The sequence below is a fragment of the Pongo pygmaeus genome, chromosome 9 (genome assembly GCF_028885625.2).
Source record: "Pongo pygmaeus isolate AG05252 chromosome 9, NHGRI_mPonPyg2-v2.0_pri, whole genome shotgun sequence".
Classification (NCBI taxonomy): Eukaryota; Metazoa; Chordata; class Mammalia; order Primates; family Hominidae; genus Pongo; species Pongo pygmaeus.
In genome coordinates, this window is record NC_072382.2 from 2786082 (window position 1) to 2804216 (window position 18135).

At 50.9% G+C, this 18135-nt stretch overlaps 1 protein-coding gene across 2 annotated transcripts in view; it reads left to right on the forward strand.

Annotated features, from left to right (window-relative positions):
• Positions 1 to 18135, forward strand: part of KCNQ1 (potassium voltage-gated channel subfamily Q member 1) — a 405949-nt gene that overhangs the window by 314769 nt on the left and 73045 nt on the right. The window contains exons 12-13 of one of the 2 annotated variants that reach the window (XM_054438695.2): positions 11027 to 11102; positions 17956 to 18050. In XM_054438695.2, coding sequence (XP_054294670.1) covers positions 11027 to 11102; positions 17956 to 18050 — 171 coding nt within the window. The remainder of the gene's footprint in view (positions 1 to 11026; positions 11103 to 17955; positions 18051 to 18135) is intronic. The other variant, XM_054438696.2, reaches the window with a different exon arrangement.

Here is an 18135-nt window from a genome sequence, read left to right on the forward strand (position 1 = left end):
AATTCAGTGGAGGAAGACTCCTCTTTCAACACATGGTACAGGAGCAGTTGGTCATTCATAGGCCAAATAAATAAATTAAAACCCTGACCTAAGTCTCACACTTTATATAAAAATTAACTCAATAGCCACCTTGGACTTAAATATGAAGTGTACAACTCTGAAACCTTTAGAAAAACATGGAGGAGAAAGTAGGATTTAGGACGGGCAAAGAGTTCTCACACTGGATGCTAAAAGCATGATCTGTTTAAGGAAAATTGATGAAATGGACCCCATTAAAACTTAAAACACTTGTTTTGTGAAAGCCCCAGTGAAGGGGATAAAAATGCAAACTATAGACTTGGAGAAAATATGTGCAAGCCACATATTTGACAACTGGCATCTAGAACATGAAGCACTATCAAAACTCAACAGTAAAAAACTCAGCCTGTCCAACTAGAAAATGGGCAAAAGACATGAAGAGACATTTCACTGAAGAAAATAGATGATAGGGAAGAAGTACACCAAAAGATGATCAACTTCGTTAGCAAAGATGGAAATGCAGATTAAAACCACAGTGAGCGGTCACTACACACCTATCAGAATGGCTAAAATGAAAAGTAATGATGACACCAAATGTTGGCGAGGATATGGAGAAACAGGATTGCCCATCTGTTGCTACTGGGAGTGTAAAATGATGCAGCCACTCAGGGAAAATAATGTGGTCGTTTCTTATAGAAGTCAGCATGCAACTACCACACATCCCGCCAACTGAACTCCTCCTGGGCATTTATCCCAAAGAAAGGAAGACTCATATTCATACACAAAACTAAATGAAAATTTATAGAAGCTTTATTCCTAATTAGCTGAAAGCTGACAACAATCTAAGTATCATTCAACAGGGGAACAGGCAAACAGTGGTGCATCCATACCTTGAAACACTACCCAGCAGTAGAAAGGAACCCACTATTGGTACAACCTGAGCGGATCTTGGACGGGAATTGTGCTGAGGAGAAAAAGCCTCCCCCGAAAGGTCGCATGCGGTGTGATTCTGTGTAGATAACATTCTCAAAGTCCAGGCTGTAGGGATGGATATCAGATGGTGGTTCCTGGGGTTAGGAATGGTGAGGGTGGGAGTGACTGCACAGGAGCAGCAGAGGGGGTCTTTCTGGTGGGGAGGACTTCCATTCCTCGTTGCTGTGGTGATCACGCAAATCTGTGCGTGCGAACACAAGGCAGAGCCACGCACACTGTACCAATGTCAACTTCCTGGCGTTGATCTGGTACTCCAGCTATGCAAGGTGTGACCATCGTGAACTCAGGTAGAGGGCATACAGGACCTCTTGGTACTTTTTTTTTCCAACTTCCTAGGAATCTATAATTGTTTCAAAATAAAAAGAAGCAAAACAACATACTGGGAGGTGCAGGAAACCACACACATGATGTGCTTGTATCTGCTGACATAAGTGCTCAAGGAAGAGTCTGGAAGGTCTGCAAGGCCCTCATGTCTACGAGGTGGCTGCTAGGGGGATGTGACGTAGAGTGACTTCAGTTTCCCTCTTCATGTCTCCTGGGTCCTCCAGCACCTTGGGTTTCCTCTGCCAAGACCCCACGCATCTGCCTCTCTTCATCTCACAAGCCTGCGTGTGTGCAGAGGGCAGGGGTCCCCAGGGGATGTTCTTTCCCCCAAGGTGCTGTGGCGACTTAGAGGACCCCCCAAGCTCGGGCCTTTGAAGATAGCCCTGTGTCTCCTAGGACACACGGATGTGGGACCTCACCGCGCAGGAGGGAGTTGCAAAGAGCGGCACCCCAGCCTGTGGGAAGGAAGGGAGAGAGCTCTTACTTCCTTATTTTCTTTCCATCTCCACTCCCAGGCAAAGCTGATAAATTCTTCCTTATTCCAGAGTTAGAGGATGCTCCATATGGGACCAAGAGCTTGCCCAGGCAGGGTGGGTACAAGGGGCTTGCATCTGACTTAACTGTCTGGCTGGGGGAGAGGGGGACAGAGGTCCCGGGAGGGGCTGAAGGCTCAGGGACACAGGTGAGGCCAGCCCCTCCTCCACGCTGGGCATCTCCAGGCCCAGGCCCAGCCCCACCCTGAGCTATACTGGACCCAAGCCCCAGGACCCCCTGGAGTCACCTCCAGCCCTCCCACATGCCAGCCCCTACCCTGGGCCTCAGGATCTGCCTGGATGGAGGCCAGGCCCCTGAGCTGCTGGGAATCTGTTCCACAGGTGGGAAGGTCGGCCCGCCATGGGCAGCCCAGTCCGGGAAACTTCCTGCCTCTGCTTTCCCACAGTGTCCTTCGATGGCCCCCAGTGACGTGTGTTGAATGTGGTGCTGGCCCCTTGGGCAGCCCAGCAGCCCCCACCCCAGCCAGCCCAGCCTGGGCAGCACTGGGGGCTCCTGGCTTTGAATTTGACCTATCCAGAAACAACGGGTCCTTCAGTGGGCTCAGCCCCTGAGACCACTCAGCCTGGGCTGTGTGCCCAGCGGCACTTCATGTACGTGGACGGGGCAGGCAGGCAGGCAGGCGTGGAGGAGCTAATGGGTAATTTAAGCAGCACATTAACAAATGAACCAGCAGATGGGGGGTGGGGAGCTCATCTCATTAATCTACAAATTATTAACAATAACTTGTTCATTAATGAATGAACAGGTGAGATACAGGTCAGTGGGTGCATGAACAAGTGAGGAGATGAATGAAGTGGGTCTTTTCTCAGCAACTGACCCACGGCCAAGCCCCCGCTGGGCAGCACATCCCTTCCTCCTCTCCCAAGCCGGGTGGTGCGGGCAGGGAGAGGGTCCATCCTCCCTTCACTAGGTGAGGAAGCCACAGGCCTGGAGGGTGGCCCAGCCCAGGCAGGAGGGTGCCAACCCCGGGCCCTCAGTCCCTTCCTGCAACCAGGGTCCAGGGGTCACTTCCTTCAGGGCCCAGTGAGCCCAAAGTCTCCATCCTGCCCCCTGTCTCTTACTAGCTCGCTCCTGTGTCAGAGCTACTGAAATGGGAAAGGTTTCCTTGTACCCCTCGCAGGACATGTGACGGGGGTGGCTCGCTTCTTCAGTGCCCCGCTACTCAAAGCTCTAGGGGAGCATACAGTCGGACAGGTTGTGGGGCTCCAACCCCACGGCAGCGTCTAGGGGTGAATGTTTACAGCTGAAGCCCCATGGGTGTGTGTTACAGGGTGCTCTTTAGTTTAGCCGTCCATAGACAGCTTGCGTTATTCAGCTCAGTTAGACCCCCTGCCTTACGGGAAGGACAGAGGTCTTTCTGTATCCCGGGGTTCTTGCCTTGGTGTACTGGAAGAATCAGATCACACGTGGGCTTGGAGAATGAGTGCAAGGTTTTATTGAGTGGAAGTAGCTCTCAGCAGATGGGGGAGCCAGAAGGGAGATGGAGTTGGAGGGTGGTTTTCCCCTGGCGTCAGGCCGCTCAGCAGCCTGGGCTCTCCTGCGTCCACCCCAGCCAAACCCTGCATCGTTCCTCCGGTCAATGGCCTGCCGGCCTGTTGGTGCCTGTCGGTGCGCTCCTACGCTGGTGTGTTCCTCTCGACCTACCCTCAATGTCCAGCCGCTTGTGTCTTCTTCTGCCGATGTGTTCCTCTCGATGTCCAGCTGCTTGTGTGTCTGCCCGCTAGGGTCCCGAGATGTTTATAGGTGCAGGATGGGAGTGTGGCAGGCCAGGGTGTTCTTGGGAAATGCAGCATTTGGGCAGAAAAACCAAAATGTCTGTCCTCACCTGGGTCCATGCACACAGGCCAGAGGGTGGAACCCTGGCCAGGGACCCGCGCTTCTCCTCCCAGCACTTCCCGGCCCCTCTTCCGTATCACTACCAGGAAAGGCCACTTGGCCCCATCCCAGGCCTTACCCAATACAGAGAGAGAGAGACCACCCCCTGCAAAGGAGCAAGCCGGGCCCTTCTCTCTGAGACCACAGGGTCGACTGTGTTCAGCAGGAAAGCCAGGTAGCCAGCGCTGTCACCAGAGCAGTGGCTGACCCACACCGTGGCCTGGACAGAGCTGGGGGCCTGGCCTGGCACCCTCAGCCCTGACCTGCTTGAAGTCCCGGCCGGGCTGTTTGCCTGTGAAGACTCCGGCTGTGTTCTAGGGAGCTGGCAGGAGGGGAGGCCTGCAGCAGCTTCTAGCGGCCTGTGAAGCAGCCGCGGGGCACGGCCCTCTGTGCAGAACAGCATCTGAGAAGCCCCGAGTGTTCTCACTGGATGTGGGGCCGCATCCAGACCTTGGCAGTCATGGCCACAGGCTCCCAAGGCCCTAAGTCACAGCCAGTGGGGGACCCTACACAGTCAGGCACCTATGATTCCTCGTTCCCTGCCTGCTCTCAGGCTGTTTGGGGTGATGGAAAGAGGCCAGGACGTGAGGCCAGGGTAACAGTTCCTCTTGAGTGTCAGGCCTGGGAGGGGGGCCTTCATGAGACCATCACGGAGATCTTGGGGCCTCCAATTTGTCAAATAGTTTTCTGTTACAGTTCATACTGTTTGCGTTCCATTAAAGACATCTTTGCCCCTCCCAGGTCGTGAAAATATTATCCCTCTTCGACAGGCCCGATTGCCTCATAGTTAGGCCTGTGACTCTACCTGGGTTAACTTTGTGACTGGTGTGTGGTAAGGATCATGGTTTATATATTTTCACATGTGTATCCAAATTGTTCCAGCACCATTTATTGAAAAGCATATCCTTCTGCCAGCTCAATGGCAAAGGCATCTTTTCTATGAACCAGTGGCCACAGGAGTGTTTGTGTGTCTAATGTCTTATTCCAGGGGTCCCCAGGCCACAGACCAGTACCCGTCCATAGACTGTAAGGAACAGGGCTGTGCAGCAGGAGGTGAGCGGTTGGTGAGTGAACATGATCACCTGAGATCCGCCTCCTGTCAGATCAGTGGCGGCATTAGATTCTCACAGGAGGGCGAACCCTATTGTGAACTGCACATGTGAGGGATCTAGGCTGTGTGCTCCTTATGAGAATCTAATGCCTGCTGATCTGAACTGAAACAGTTTCATCCTGAAACCATCTCTCCCCACCCCACCCCCGTCCATGGAAAAATTGTCGTCCACGAAACTGGTCCCTGGTGCCAAAAAGGTTGGGGAACCACTGCCCTATTCCGTCAGACCCCTACTGTTGATCTGTCTGCCCACACGCTCTTAATCAAGCCCTGTGGCCTCATGAAACCCTGGGAGTGTCAGACCTCTGACTTTGTTGTTCTTCGAGATCATCTTGGCTATTCGTGGCCCTTTACATTGTTAGGAGTATTTTAGAATCAGCTTGTCAATTTCCAATAAATAAATAAATACACAAACAAACAAACAAAAAGCACTGTGATATTGATTGGAATCATATTTAATCCACACCTCAATTTGCAGAAAATTAACATCTTATAAATATTGAGTCTTCTTATACATGAACATACTATATCCCCAAGTCAAGTTAGGTCTTCTTTATCTGTCTCTCCAATGCTCAGTGCTTTTCTGTGTAGTAGTCTTACACATCTTTAAACAGATTTATTTTAGAGCTGGGTACGATGGCTTACACCTGTAATACCAACTACTTGGGAGGCTGAGGTGAGAGGATCACTTGAGCCCAGGAGTTTGAAACCAGCCTGGGCAAAATAACAAGACCCCATCTTACAAGAAAAAAAAAAAATAAGAAAGAAAGAAAGAAAGATTGTGAAAGGAAGACAGTAAAGAAGAAACAAAAACTTTTTTGAAAGATTTATTCTTATGGTCAAGTTTATGGTTATTGATGCTATTGTAATTGATATATTTTATTTTCTAATTGTTACTAGCATATAGAAATATACATATACATATTTTAAAGACAGGGTCTCTGCATTCCAGGCTCATAGCTTACAGCAGCCTTGAGCTCCTGGGCTCAAGCAGTCCACCCATCTCAGCCTCCTGAGTAGCTAGAACCACAGGTACACACCACCAAGCCTGGCTATTTTTTAAATTTATTTTTTGTACAGATGGGGTCTCACTATGTTGCCCAGGCTGATCTCAAACTCCTGGGCTCAAGTGATCCTCCCACCCTACCCTCCCAAAGCACTGGGATTGCAGATGTGAGCCACTCTGCCAGGCCTAGAAATATAATTATTATATATCATCCTTAAAACCAGCGTTCTTGCTAAATTCATGTATTAATTCCAACAGTTTATCTGAGGATTCTTAGGGATTTTTTTTTACATATATGGTTATGTCATTTGCAAATAACAAATGTTTTATTTTTTCCTGTCCAATTCTTGTAGCTTTTATCTCCCTTTTCCTACCTTTTTAACATACCAGCTGGGACTTTCTGGACAATGTGAAATAGAAACCATAACATCCTTGCCTTGCTTCCTGTCTCAGGAGGAAAGTGTATCACATTTCACTATTAAGTATGATGTCTGCTTAGGGTTTGGGTTTTTTTGTTTTAGTTTTTGTCTTTTTTTTAGGTAACGGAGTTTCTATTCCTAGTTTGCTAAGAGTTGTGTTTTTAATTTTGAACAGGTCTCGGGTTTTATCAAATGCTTTTCTACAATCTGTTGTGTTGATTCTATTTTTTCTTACTTATTCTGTTAATGTGAAGAGTTATGTTGCTTGGTCCTTAGAGGGTAAACTGAGCATGTGCAAGTGGATTAAACCACATTCGAGCATGTGTTTGGGCACAGTGCTACATGCAGCTTGCTGGTGGTGATTAGGATATTTGCACGTATGTTCACGAGAGAGATTAACCTGTGATTTTTTTCTTTCTTGAAATATCCTTGTCAGATTTTGATATCAAGGTTATGCTGCCTTATGAAAATACTTGTATAAAATTGACATTATTTTTTCCTTAAATATTTGGAAGAATTTACTGGGGATGTCATCTAGATACAGAGTTTTCTTTGCCAGAAGATCATTAAAATTCCAAATTTAACTTATTTAATTAATATCGGGCAATTTGTATTATTTTTGTTTTTGTGTCTACTTTTACATACTGTGTTTTTAAAGAATTTGTATATTTTATCTAAATCATCAAAAGTATTTTTGTTTGTAATGTCCTCTGAATAAATGTTTCTGCACCTCTAGGTCTGTAGTGACGTTCCATGTTTAACTCCTGACGGTGGTCATTTGTGTCCCCTCCCCCACCTGATCAATCTTCCCAAAAGTGTGTCTGTTTTATTAGTCTCTTCTGAGAACGAAATTTTGGCTTTGTTGATTTTCCTTAAATAATGTTCATTTTTTATCTCATTGACTGTGCTCTTAACTTTATCTCTTCCCTCCTACTATCTTTGGGTGTAATTTGCCATTTTTTTAACTGCTTGAGATGGATTTCAGCCTTTCCTCTGCTCTGAGATATGCATTTAAAACCACAAGGTTCACTGTCTGTGCTTATACATTTTTATTACTATTTAATTTAAACTGTTGTTTGAGTCTCATTATATATTTTTCTTTGACCCCTGGGTTATTTAGATTGTTTAATATCCAAAATATATGGAGATTCCCTAGTTATCTCTTTTTATGGATTTCTAATTTAATTGTACTGTAGTCAGAGAGCATAATAAACATGATTTGCTTTCTTTGAAATTTGTTGGAACTTGCTTCTGAAGTCTTGCATATGGTCTCTTTTGGTACATGTTCTGGGTGCACTAGGGAAGCTTATGTAGGCTCCAGTTGTAGGGAGCAGTGTTCTGTATATGTCAAGTTGCTAATCAGGCTGTTCAAATTTGTCTCTGACTTGACAAAGCTTTGACTGCTTTTCTATCAGTTACTGACGAGGTGCGTTCAAATCTCCCACCATTTTCTCTTTTACCTTTTAGTTCTGCCAGTTTGCTTTATGTATTTTAAGGTTATGTTTTTAGGTGCATACAAATTTAGAATTGATCTCGTCCTGCTGAATTGACACTTTTATAATTATGACATATTCTTCTTTAGTAATACTTAAAGTCTGCTATTGGTTTTCCTTTACCAGTTTTCATTTGGCTACACCATGACCTATCTTTTTCTGTCCTTTCCCAACATGTTTTTGTATCTTTATATTTTAAAGTGGATTTATATAGTTGTTTTTAATCATGACAATCTTGATCTTTTAATTAGACTATTAATCCACTTATAATGCATGCAATCTACCATCTTATGTTTCTTTTTTTCATTTGTTTCATCTCTTCCTTTAAGTCTATTTTCTTTTCATGCTCCAAGCTGGCTATTTTCTTTGGGTTCACAGCTATTCTTTTCTACTCTGTCGTCCCTGCTATCCAACTCACCTATTGCATTCTTCATTTCCATTATGGTCCTTACTTTTCTGGAACTTCCTTTTCATGTATCTATAAATTTTATTTATTTGGTAAAATTTTCTATCTTTTCATCTATTTTCTTGAACCTGTTTATCATGGTTATTTTGAAGTCTTCATCTAAATATTCTGAAGCAAAGCACAATCATCTGTTAGCTCCCAAATCTATGGGTCAGCAATCTGGGCTGCCCAGTTGGGTGGTCTCACTTGGACTCGACGACATGGCAGTACTTACGTGGTGATGTGGTGGTGGCTGAGTGGTCTCCGTTGTCCTCACATGTCTGGAGCCACTGGGCTGTCAGCCAGGGTCTCTCAGCTCTCCTTCACATGCCTGTTCCAGCAGGCTAGCTCAGACTTGTCCATGAGCCAACAGAATTCTAAGAGGGTAAGAGTAGATACCACAAGGTCCTTGAGGCTGAGCTTCAGAAGACATGATCATTTCCACCATAGTGGAGATAGACTCTAGCCTGCAATGGGAGGAACCACAATGGATTGCGCCCATCTTTAATTAATCACAGTCTGCCCTCTGGCCATAACTTTTCACATTCTCCCCTACGCAAAATTCACTCACCCCCCTCCCCACGATACCTAAAAGTCTCACCAAATTACATATGGCATCATGCTCAAAGTCCGACATCTTGTGATCTGCCCCTTCTTCCAGCCTCTGTCCAATTCCTTGTCCCAAAATTAGTGCTGTAAGTTTTAGGATATTGATATGACATTACCTATTTCTTAGTCCTTATTTCTGTATCAGTTACCTATTGTTGCGTAGCAAACTAGACCTAAATTTAGTGGCTTCAAATATTTTCTTTGAGCCAGGCACGGTGGCTCATGCCTGTAATCCCAGCACTTTGGGAGGCCAAGGCGGACAGATCATGAGGTCAAGAGATCAAGACCATCCTAGCCAACATGATGAAACCCTGTCTCTACTAAAAATACAAAAATTAGCTGGGCATGGTGGTGCGCACCTGCTACTCAGGAGGCTGAGGCAGAAAAATCACTTGAACCCGGGAGGCGGAGGCTGCAGTGAGCTGAGGTTGTGCCACTGCACTCCAGCCTGGCAATAGAGCAAAACTCCATCTATATGTGTGTGTTTGTGTGTGTGTGTGTGTGTGTATGTGTGTGTGTATTTTTTTTTCTTTGCTTAGCTAGGAGGTTGGACTTGGCTCAGCTAGGAGGTTGTTCTGTTGGTGCTGGCTGTTAGCTGGGGCATCTCTGTTCTCCATGTGGCCTCTCTAACCAGCAAGCTTGTTTGCAGGGCCACATTCCAAAAGGACATGAATTATACACCGTGTAAGTTTCTTATACCCAGCACTCTTTTGTCAATGAAGTCACAAGGTGACCCCAAATTCAAGTAATAGGAAAACAGACTCCATCTCTTAATGAAAGGAGCTACAGTATTTAAGGCTGCTGAAAGTACCACACCTTTAGATCTGTATGATCTCTCTTTTCCTTTGCCTTTTAGTCTTTTGTGTATAAAATTGTAGACGCTCAAGGATATTATCTCCCTACAGATAATTTTATTTTCTTCTGCCATGTGCAAAGCACCTTACTCCAGTAAGGGATTGAGAGAGGTGGGGTTAATGTGATGCTATGTTGGGATTGCTTAGTTTCTAGGGCTGCCTTCTAGATAGCTTCTAAACCCCAAAGCTTCTCTCCACAGTGCCATGAGTCTACTGAGTACTCTGCTTAGCTGTTACCCCTTCAGCAACTGCTTTTTGCTCAGTTTCTGTGAATCTCACCCACCCGTGTGGCTTAGGAATTCACAAGTGTTTCCAGAGGAAGTCGTGTGAAGGTGGCTAGAGGACCAGAATCTTGTTCCCTCATGTCCTGGGTGTCCTTTGGCCCTGGACTCCACATTTTTATCAGCAGCCCACTGGGCCCCCGCCCTGTGGGGTGTCAATGCTCCCCAAACTGACAAGTGCCCTGAGGAGGAAACGCTCGGATGCAGGCTCAGTTCAGTTCATTTCCTTTCTATGTGGGATCCTCACCCTCTACGTCTTTCTTGGTCTCCAAAGCCTCACACAGCTGTTCCTTGCTGTTGGCATCACTTAGTCTTGCAGTCCCTGGTGTTTCCATCAGGAAAGTCAGGCAGGCATTAGCTTCACTGCCAGGAGGGAATCTCCTGCGGCCTCCATGGCACTGTGTTTTCTTCCAGTCTTTTCTCTATGCACAGACACATCATCCCCTTTGTTTCCTTTTGTGATGCTGTTTCTAAAAGGATCTTTATTTCTAGAAGAAACTTTAGGAGGCAAAACAATGCAGCCCCCTTAACAGAGTGGCTCTGGTGGCAACTTTCCCTTGTTAATTTGTCCTGTAGCCCCTACTTTCCCAAGCGCTTGCTGTTTGTGGGGCTACAGGACACAGCAGCTGAAAGGGGCTGTGGGCATCGCCAGCATGTACCCTCTTATCCCATTTGCTGACAAGGATCCTGAAGGCCCAAGCATAGAAAGAAGTTACTATGGCTGCCATGTGTTAGCAGCACAGCCATTGCCAACTCAGGGCCCTGACTCCTACTTGACCCCCTTCTGAATGACACTGAAGGTAAGGGTCCCCTTCCCACTCACAGGTGAGGTGAAACATTTCATCTTGAAAAGCCTCTTGCCCCCAGCCTCCCCTCGAGCCCACACTAGGACATGGCCTAAGTATCTCCATCCCATGGAGTTGAACACTTTCTTTGTTTCTGGAAGGATCCAGTCTGTGTGCTCCTCAGGCAGTGCAGGGGCAGTGAGGGGATGACCAGCACAGGGTGGCCACTCACAATCTCCTCTCCTGTCTCCACTGCAGGCTGCGGGAACACCATCGGGCCACCATTAAGGTCATTCGACGCATGCAGTACTTTGTAGCCAAGAAGAAATTCCAGGTAAGCCCCATGCTGAGACTTCCTGCCCTCAGCCTGCCCCTCGCAGCCTGATGCAGCTGCCCACACCTCTCCTGGGTTCTCTCCTGCCCATAGTGGAGGCTGTCAAGGCCTCCGCTCCCAGGCCTATATGAGACCTGACAGTGCCTACCCCACTGAATCCCAGACAGCAGGCCCCTCAGAGGACGTATACTTGGAGGCCTGACCTGGAACCAGGGACATATGCAGTGTCTTCTTCACCAAGTAGAAGGCAGCAGCCATGTGGCTCACTCAGTCCTCCCGTGGGGTGGGTCGTGCAAGGCAGCATTAGTGAGAGATGTGAGGGTGACATCAGAATGACTCAGAGATGGTGCAGAGCCTGCCCTGAGTCACCAAGCTGGGAAGGCAGGTCCCCCAGACCCCCCAGCCCTGTCCTCCACTGGCTCAGTGCTCTCATTCCCTGCTCCTCCACCCTCTGTGAGTTGGGAGGATGGAGGGAGGCTGGGCCCTGCTCTGTGAGAGGTGGGGTCCCCTTGGCCAGGTGAGGCTGGAGCTCCGGGGCTTCCATAAGCTGCCCTAACTTCTCCAGGGGTATGCCCCCCCTACAGAAGCCCCTTAGAGCCCCCAGAGTCCATGCCCCACAGAGAATGCCACTGATGGCAGGCATGTCTCCCCTCCTCCTGCCTTGGGGACATTCCTTGGATGGAGGCGGTGGTGCGGGGTACTGAGTCCTGGCTTGGAAATACATGTGTAGGTGTGGGAACCCCGTATCCTCTGTGGTGGGTGATCCAGAAGGCATAGATCACAAAGCAGGGAAGGCTGGGGGTTTACTTGCCTGAGTCCCTTGGAGCGGAGGGCGTGTGACGTGCTTGAGTGAGTGCGTGTCTGCAGGAGCAGGGCGGGGTGGGGCTTCTGAGCTGGGGGCTCCTGGCATCTCAGCCACAGCCTCACCAGTTATAAGGCACAGCCCAGGAAGGCTCAGCAATGTCCGCCGACCACCAGGACCCACAGCCGGTGGCATCCCAGCCCACCAAGACTTATCCTGGAGCCACTGAGCGCCCTGCTAGGGTCTGGTCAGGGCTCATGGGGGCCTTTGTCAAGTGGTCATCGGGTCGGGCTGGGAAGATCATCTTGACTTCAGGAGCCTGAGATGAGCCAAGATAATGCACGGCCCATCCAGACGGACTGACAGTGGCATTCAAGTCTGGTCCCCCTGCAGCCATGCCTTTCACACCAGGCCACACCTTCCATTCCAGGCCCCAAGATCGACACAGGCCCGCCCACAGTCTCCTTAGTGGAGCCCCCACCCATTTGGGCCCTGGAGCCACCTCAGCCTCCAGACTTCACAGGGCGGTCTGGGTGCAGACCCCGGCCCAGGCAGCCCTGGGCAAGTTCTTCCCCAGCTGTGAGGGGAACAAGAGCCTAAGGGTTTGGCATAAGATCATATGCACGTGCCTCACCCGGGCCTCGCCCCCAGCAACCCTGGGCCAGCACCCGCCAGGCTCATCGTCACTCTGAGCCCCAAGAGCAGCCCTCGGCCAGGCCCTTGCCAAGAGCAGTATGCGGGCCCTCGTTCCGGCCACCGGGCCGCCATCTCCAGGGGGGTTTTGCATGCATAGCCCTCCTGTAGTGGTGTTTCTCAGCTGGCCCTCCTGCCTGCATCCCCCCAGGGAAGGGGGTGGTTCATGACTCAACTGAACCAAGTTGTGTCAAAGCTCCCAGCAGGGCCTGGGACCTCTTGCAGTGAAAATAAAAGTCATGGCAAATGCCACTGCTGGCCAGTGCCCGGAGATCTGCCTGGCATGTTCTCGGGGAGATCTGACAGCCCCTGTGGACCAGGGTGTCTCCATTCTGGAACCATCTCCTCTCTCTGGTGCTGGCATGGAGGGCCTTGCTGGAGCAGGGAGCTCGCTCGGGGGCAATGGAAGAGGGAGGCCAGCCTCCTGGCAGCACCAGTGCTCTCCCAGACAGGGAAGGGGCTGTGCGAACCCCCTTGGGACTCAGGTCTGGGCAGGGCAGTCCCCTGAGGGCATAGGAGACCATGGGAAGGGCCAGGGTGTGTCAGTTTGCTGGAGAACAGCGTGGTCATGACAGCCGAAGCAGCTGACGTCACCCCAGCAGTAGAGCAGAGGGACACAGGGAGCCTCACAGGGTGGGGCCGGTGTCTGGCTTGAGGGTGCAGAGCAGGTCCCAGCAGGACAGAGCCAGAGCCCACCAAGGCTTGCAGAACTGCGCCACTTGGGCATCCTGGGGGCTGCTTCCAAGGTCTGGGGGAACCCAGCAGAGCATGCAGACCCTGATGGCTCCTGGGCAGACCTAGCTCTAGGGGTGGTGTGGGCAGCTTCCAGCTCAGGTCAAGAGATCATCCAGCCATCCATTTCCCCATCAGCCAGGAAGGACACTGGCATTGAGGTTGATACCAAGGATATCTCATCGTGATAATAACTACCGTGGCTTCCAGTCTTGTGATGAAACCTCAGATGCGTAGCCTCCTGGCCAAGCGTCTGCAATTTCATGTTGTTGGAGCATTCGTTGAATACCTGGGAGTTGCAGCTCTCTGTAAGTTTGATGTGGCTGAACCAAGAAAAAAGGCACATGATTTCTACAGATACTATGATGCCATAAAAGATTTTGAGGTGATGAGGAAGGCTGGTATCTTTCGGAGTGCAAAGTGATTTTGGAATATAAAGAATTTCTTTAGGTTGAATTACCTAGAAGCTTGTCAGTGACCTGTGTTCCTGAACTGTGAAACATGACTATATGGGCCAAGAAATGGTTTCTCTTGGTAAATAAGCAATTAACAAATACAAAAAGAGAGAGAGGGAGACGGACAGAGAGAGAGTGATCATCTGCACCAGCCCCAGCAGGCCCTGTCGCTGAGCCTCAGGTGAAAAAGCTGGTCCCTGGGGAGGAACACAGTGAGCCCTGCACTCCCTTCCAGGTGGGGGGGAGTGGGTCCCCTTTCCTGTCTTAGGACACAGGCCAGGACCCTGAGAATGGCCCAGGAGGCTTCCTGAAGCAGACTGGGAAACCGCCACCCCACTGTCTGCTTCTCCGCTGCTCCCTGGCCCTGGGAGACTTGCAGAAACCCGGCAACAGCAGGATCCTCGCAGGGCACAGAGGCTCCTGCACAAAGCCACTGGGGCTCCCTCCGACCTCACCAGCTGGCTCGTATTGCTGGGGGCAGCATGGAGGGGTGGGGCCAGGGTGAGGGGAGCGGTAGCCCGTGGCAGTGAGGAGCTGTGTGTGGCTCCAGGGGCTCCCCTAGCCCACCTCTCAGGATGCTTCCCTTCCTCCACACCAGCCTGTCTGCTTGCTTGCACCCCACCCCACCCCTGCTGGCCTCAGGGGCTGCTGACATGGCAGGTGACCCCTCTGCCTACCTTGCTGGCTGATAAGTCCCTGGCCAGCCACCCCTGTGTTTGGCCCAAGAAGCCAGAGCCTCTCCGCCCTTCAAGTTTGCCTTGAACTCCCTGTCCACCGTCAGTCAGTCTGGACAGGCCTGTGTTATCTCGGCTCATCTCAGGCTCCTGAAGTCAGGATGATCTTTCCAGCCCAACCCCGGATGACCACTGGACAAAGGCCCCCGTGAGCCCTAACCATATCCTAGCAGGCATCTCAGTGGCTCCAGGATAAGTCTCTGTGGGCTGGGATGCCACCAGGCAGTGGGTCCTCATGGTCTGCGGGCATCGCTGAGCCTTCTTGGGCTATGGTCTACACCAGGTAAGGCTGTGGCTGAAGGTGTGGGGAGCTCTCTGCTCATAGGCCCACCCAGCCCTGCTCCTGCAGACGTGCACACACTCAGGCACATAATACTTCCTTGCTCACAACAGACCTGTTTGAAAGCACTTGCGTCTGCAGAGGCTGCTAACACACACACCTACGCTCACCTGGTCACAGTGGCCCAGGGACTCCCAGGCCTTGGTTTTCCCCTGCCCTGCCTCCCTTCACCTGCCCACACCTCACCCAGCATGCCTGGAGGTGCCCCATGCTTCAGCTTCACAGAGCTCTGTGGTCTGCAGGAGGCTCACCACCATGACTCATGCCATGTTGAGTGTGTTCTGAAGAGAGGCTCAGCCACAGCCGGCTGTGACTCTGGCTCTGGCATGGTGCTGGCTTAGGATTCCCTGACCTTTCTCAACTCCCATCCTATGTCATCCTCACTCCTTCCCTTAAGGCAGAGCAAGGCAGGGCTCAGCATCCCATCTTAGAGAAGAGAGCTTAGAATCTCCATCATACAGAAGGGAGAAACAGAGCTCAACAACCCGTCTTACAGAAAGGAGGATCAAGGCTCAGTATCCCATCTTACAGGAGAGAAAGACAGGGCTCAGCATCCCATCTTGCAGAAAGGAGCTTAGAATCTCCATTATACAGAAAAGAGAAACAGAGCTCAGCAACCCGTCTTACAGAAAGGAGGATCAAGGCTCAACATCCCATCTTATAGAAGAGAGAGACGGGGCTCAGCGTCCAATCTTACAGAAAGGAGGATCAGGGCTCAGTATCCCATCTTATAGAAGATGCCAACAGGGCTCAGCATCCCATCTTACAGAAAGGAGGATCAGGGCTCAGCATCCCATCTTACAGAAAGGAGGATCAGGGCTCAGCATCCCATCTTACAGAAAGGAGGATCAGGGCTCAGCATCCCATCTTACAGAAAGGAGAATCAAGGCTCAGCATTCCATCTTACAGAAGGGAGTTTAGCATCTCCATCTTACGGGAGATGCTACCAGGTACAAGAGATGCTACCAGATGCTAACAGGGCTCAGCAACCCACCTTACAGAAGGGGAGGATTGAGGCTTAGCATCCCATCTTAAAGAAGAGAGAGACAGGGTTCAGCGTCCCATATTACAGAAGGGGGAATCAAGGCTCAGCATCCCATCTTATAGAAGACAGAGACAGGGCTCAGCATCCCATGTTACAGAAAAGAGAACCAAGACTCAACATCCCATTTCATAGAAGAGAACTCAGCATCTCCATCTTATAGGAAGGAGAAACAGGGCTCGGCATCCCCTTTTACAGAAGAGAGAGACAGGGCTCAGCATTTTATCTTACAGAACAGAGAAGAAGGACTTAGCATTCCCATATGACAGGAGAAACTGAGGCCTGAGGATGTTATTACTAGCCTGTACATAAGTACGGTTTTTATGACTGTTATCACACTGAGTACATGGCGGGCCAGAGGGTCTGCCTAGAGTCCGACCCCATGCCTGACCCTATCACAGGTCTTGGTGTGTCATTTCTGGGCAATGCTGGCGATCCTGGTGCCCAGTGTGGCCCTAGGAGCAGCAGGCCCTTCCTTCCATGGGGCACAGCTGTGTTGTGAGGACACGGGCCCCATCCCAGCCCTCCTGATCTCAGGATCTCCTGTTCAGGGCCCAGAGAGTAGCTAGTGTTGCCAGTGAGGGCCCTACCTGCTGGTGTCAGGTGGAAGAGGAACTCCTGAACTTCTGAGGCCCAGCCTTTGGTAGGGAGGAGGTCTCTGCCCTGTCTTGGGATCCCTGAGGTCCAAAACAATGTTGGGCGGGCTGTAAGAACTCCACCAAGCCTCCGGCATTGGTGGCAGAACCCCTGGGTATGTCAGAAGTGTGTCTAGAGCTGAAAGTGGGTACGTGGACACCTGACCTCAGGGTCTCCCCATCTGGGAACTTGCAGCTTCCCAGGGTGGAAATGGCTGCATCCTCAGATTAAGGTCACCCTGGTCTCAGGAGTAGAACCCCAAAGACAGGTAGCAGGTAGGCAGGGAGGGCATGTTCCCAGACCCAGCCCGGGCCCTCAACGGTACCTGAGCTTCCTCCTTTCTCATCCTCGGCCTCAATTGCCTCCCTCTGACTTGGGCTGGCCCTGCCCCGCCCCTCCCCATCAAGCTGCTTGGCTTGTCTCTTGGGCCTTGCAAATTCCCCAGCAAAAGGCAGGAAAGCCACTAGCTCAGTGCTAAGGTGGCTATTTGAGCACTAATGATGACTACCCTGGGCCTCACCCTGTCACCCAGTGGTCTCTCAGGATAGAGGCAGTCTGTTGTCCTACGTGCTGGCTTGCTTGCAGGGGCCAAGTCCTTCCTAGGCCATCAAACCCCCACTCAGCCTGGCTGCTCCACCTGAGTGAGGCCCTTGGGAGCAAGGCCACAAATGTGGCTTGGGGTTTGCTGATATCATGAGATGCTTTGTTTTCTCTGTTGTGGTTTCAAGATGTCACCTGAGTCCCACTTATAGGCTCAGAGCTGGCAACAAGTCTGGGAGCCCTGGGGTCCCCTGCCCTGCCTCACATGGCCCCAGCCCCACTGTGGGAGCCCAAGCAGATGCTCGTCACCCACAGCCAGTGCTGCAGGCTGAGGCTGTCATCTGGGGCCACCCCTGCTGCCTGGCACAAACTGCCAGGAACAATGCATAGTAGACCCGCTCCCTACCCTGAGGACAGTGGGGGCTACAGCCAGTGAGCATGTCAAGGGTCAGTCTGGGGCCCAGGTAGGTAGTGGGCATGCAGAGCTGTGCCTCCTGGTCAGTGCCTGGCACTGTGCTGCTCCTTGGCCCCTTGGGGGGGCCAGCTCTTCCTGAAGCCATTGAGAACCAGGACTGGTAGCCTGGGGTGGCGGGGGGTGGAAGGGAGGAGGGAGCAGGCCCCTGCTGGTGAGTAGACAGGAAGCTGGGACCCAGAGAGGCCGAGCTGATGGCCCAGGACTACCCAGAGCCCCATGGCCAAGCTGATGGGGACAAGCTTTGCTACTGTGCACGCTTGGAACCAGGCTTATGCCATCACCACATAGGCGAGCTCCCAGGTCTTCACAAGCCTCCCGAGGGCAGACACTGTCACTGCCTGCACTTTGAGCCACATTGCTGGGGCACAGGGAGGAGAAGTGATGCGTGTCTTTTTGTCCCGCAGCAAGCGCGGAAGCCTTACGATGTGCGGGACGTCATTGAGCAGTACTCGCAGGGCCACCTCAACCTCATGGTGCGCATCAAAGAGCTGCAGAGGAGGTGGGCACAGCCAAAGGGCAGCGGGGAGGGTGCACGGGTCCTGCCCAGCCCAGCCCCAGCTGCACAATGAGCGGTGCAGGAGGAG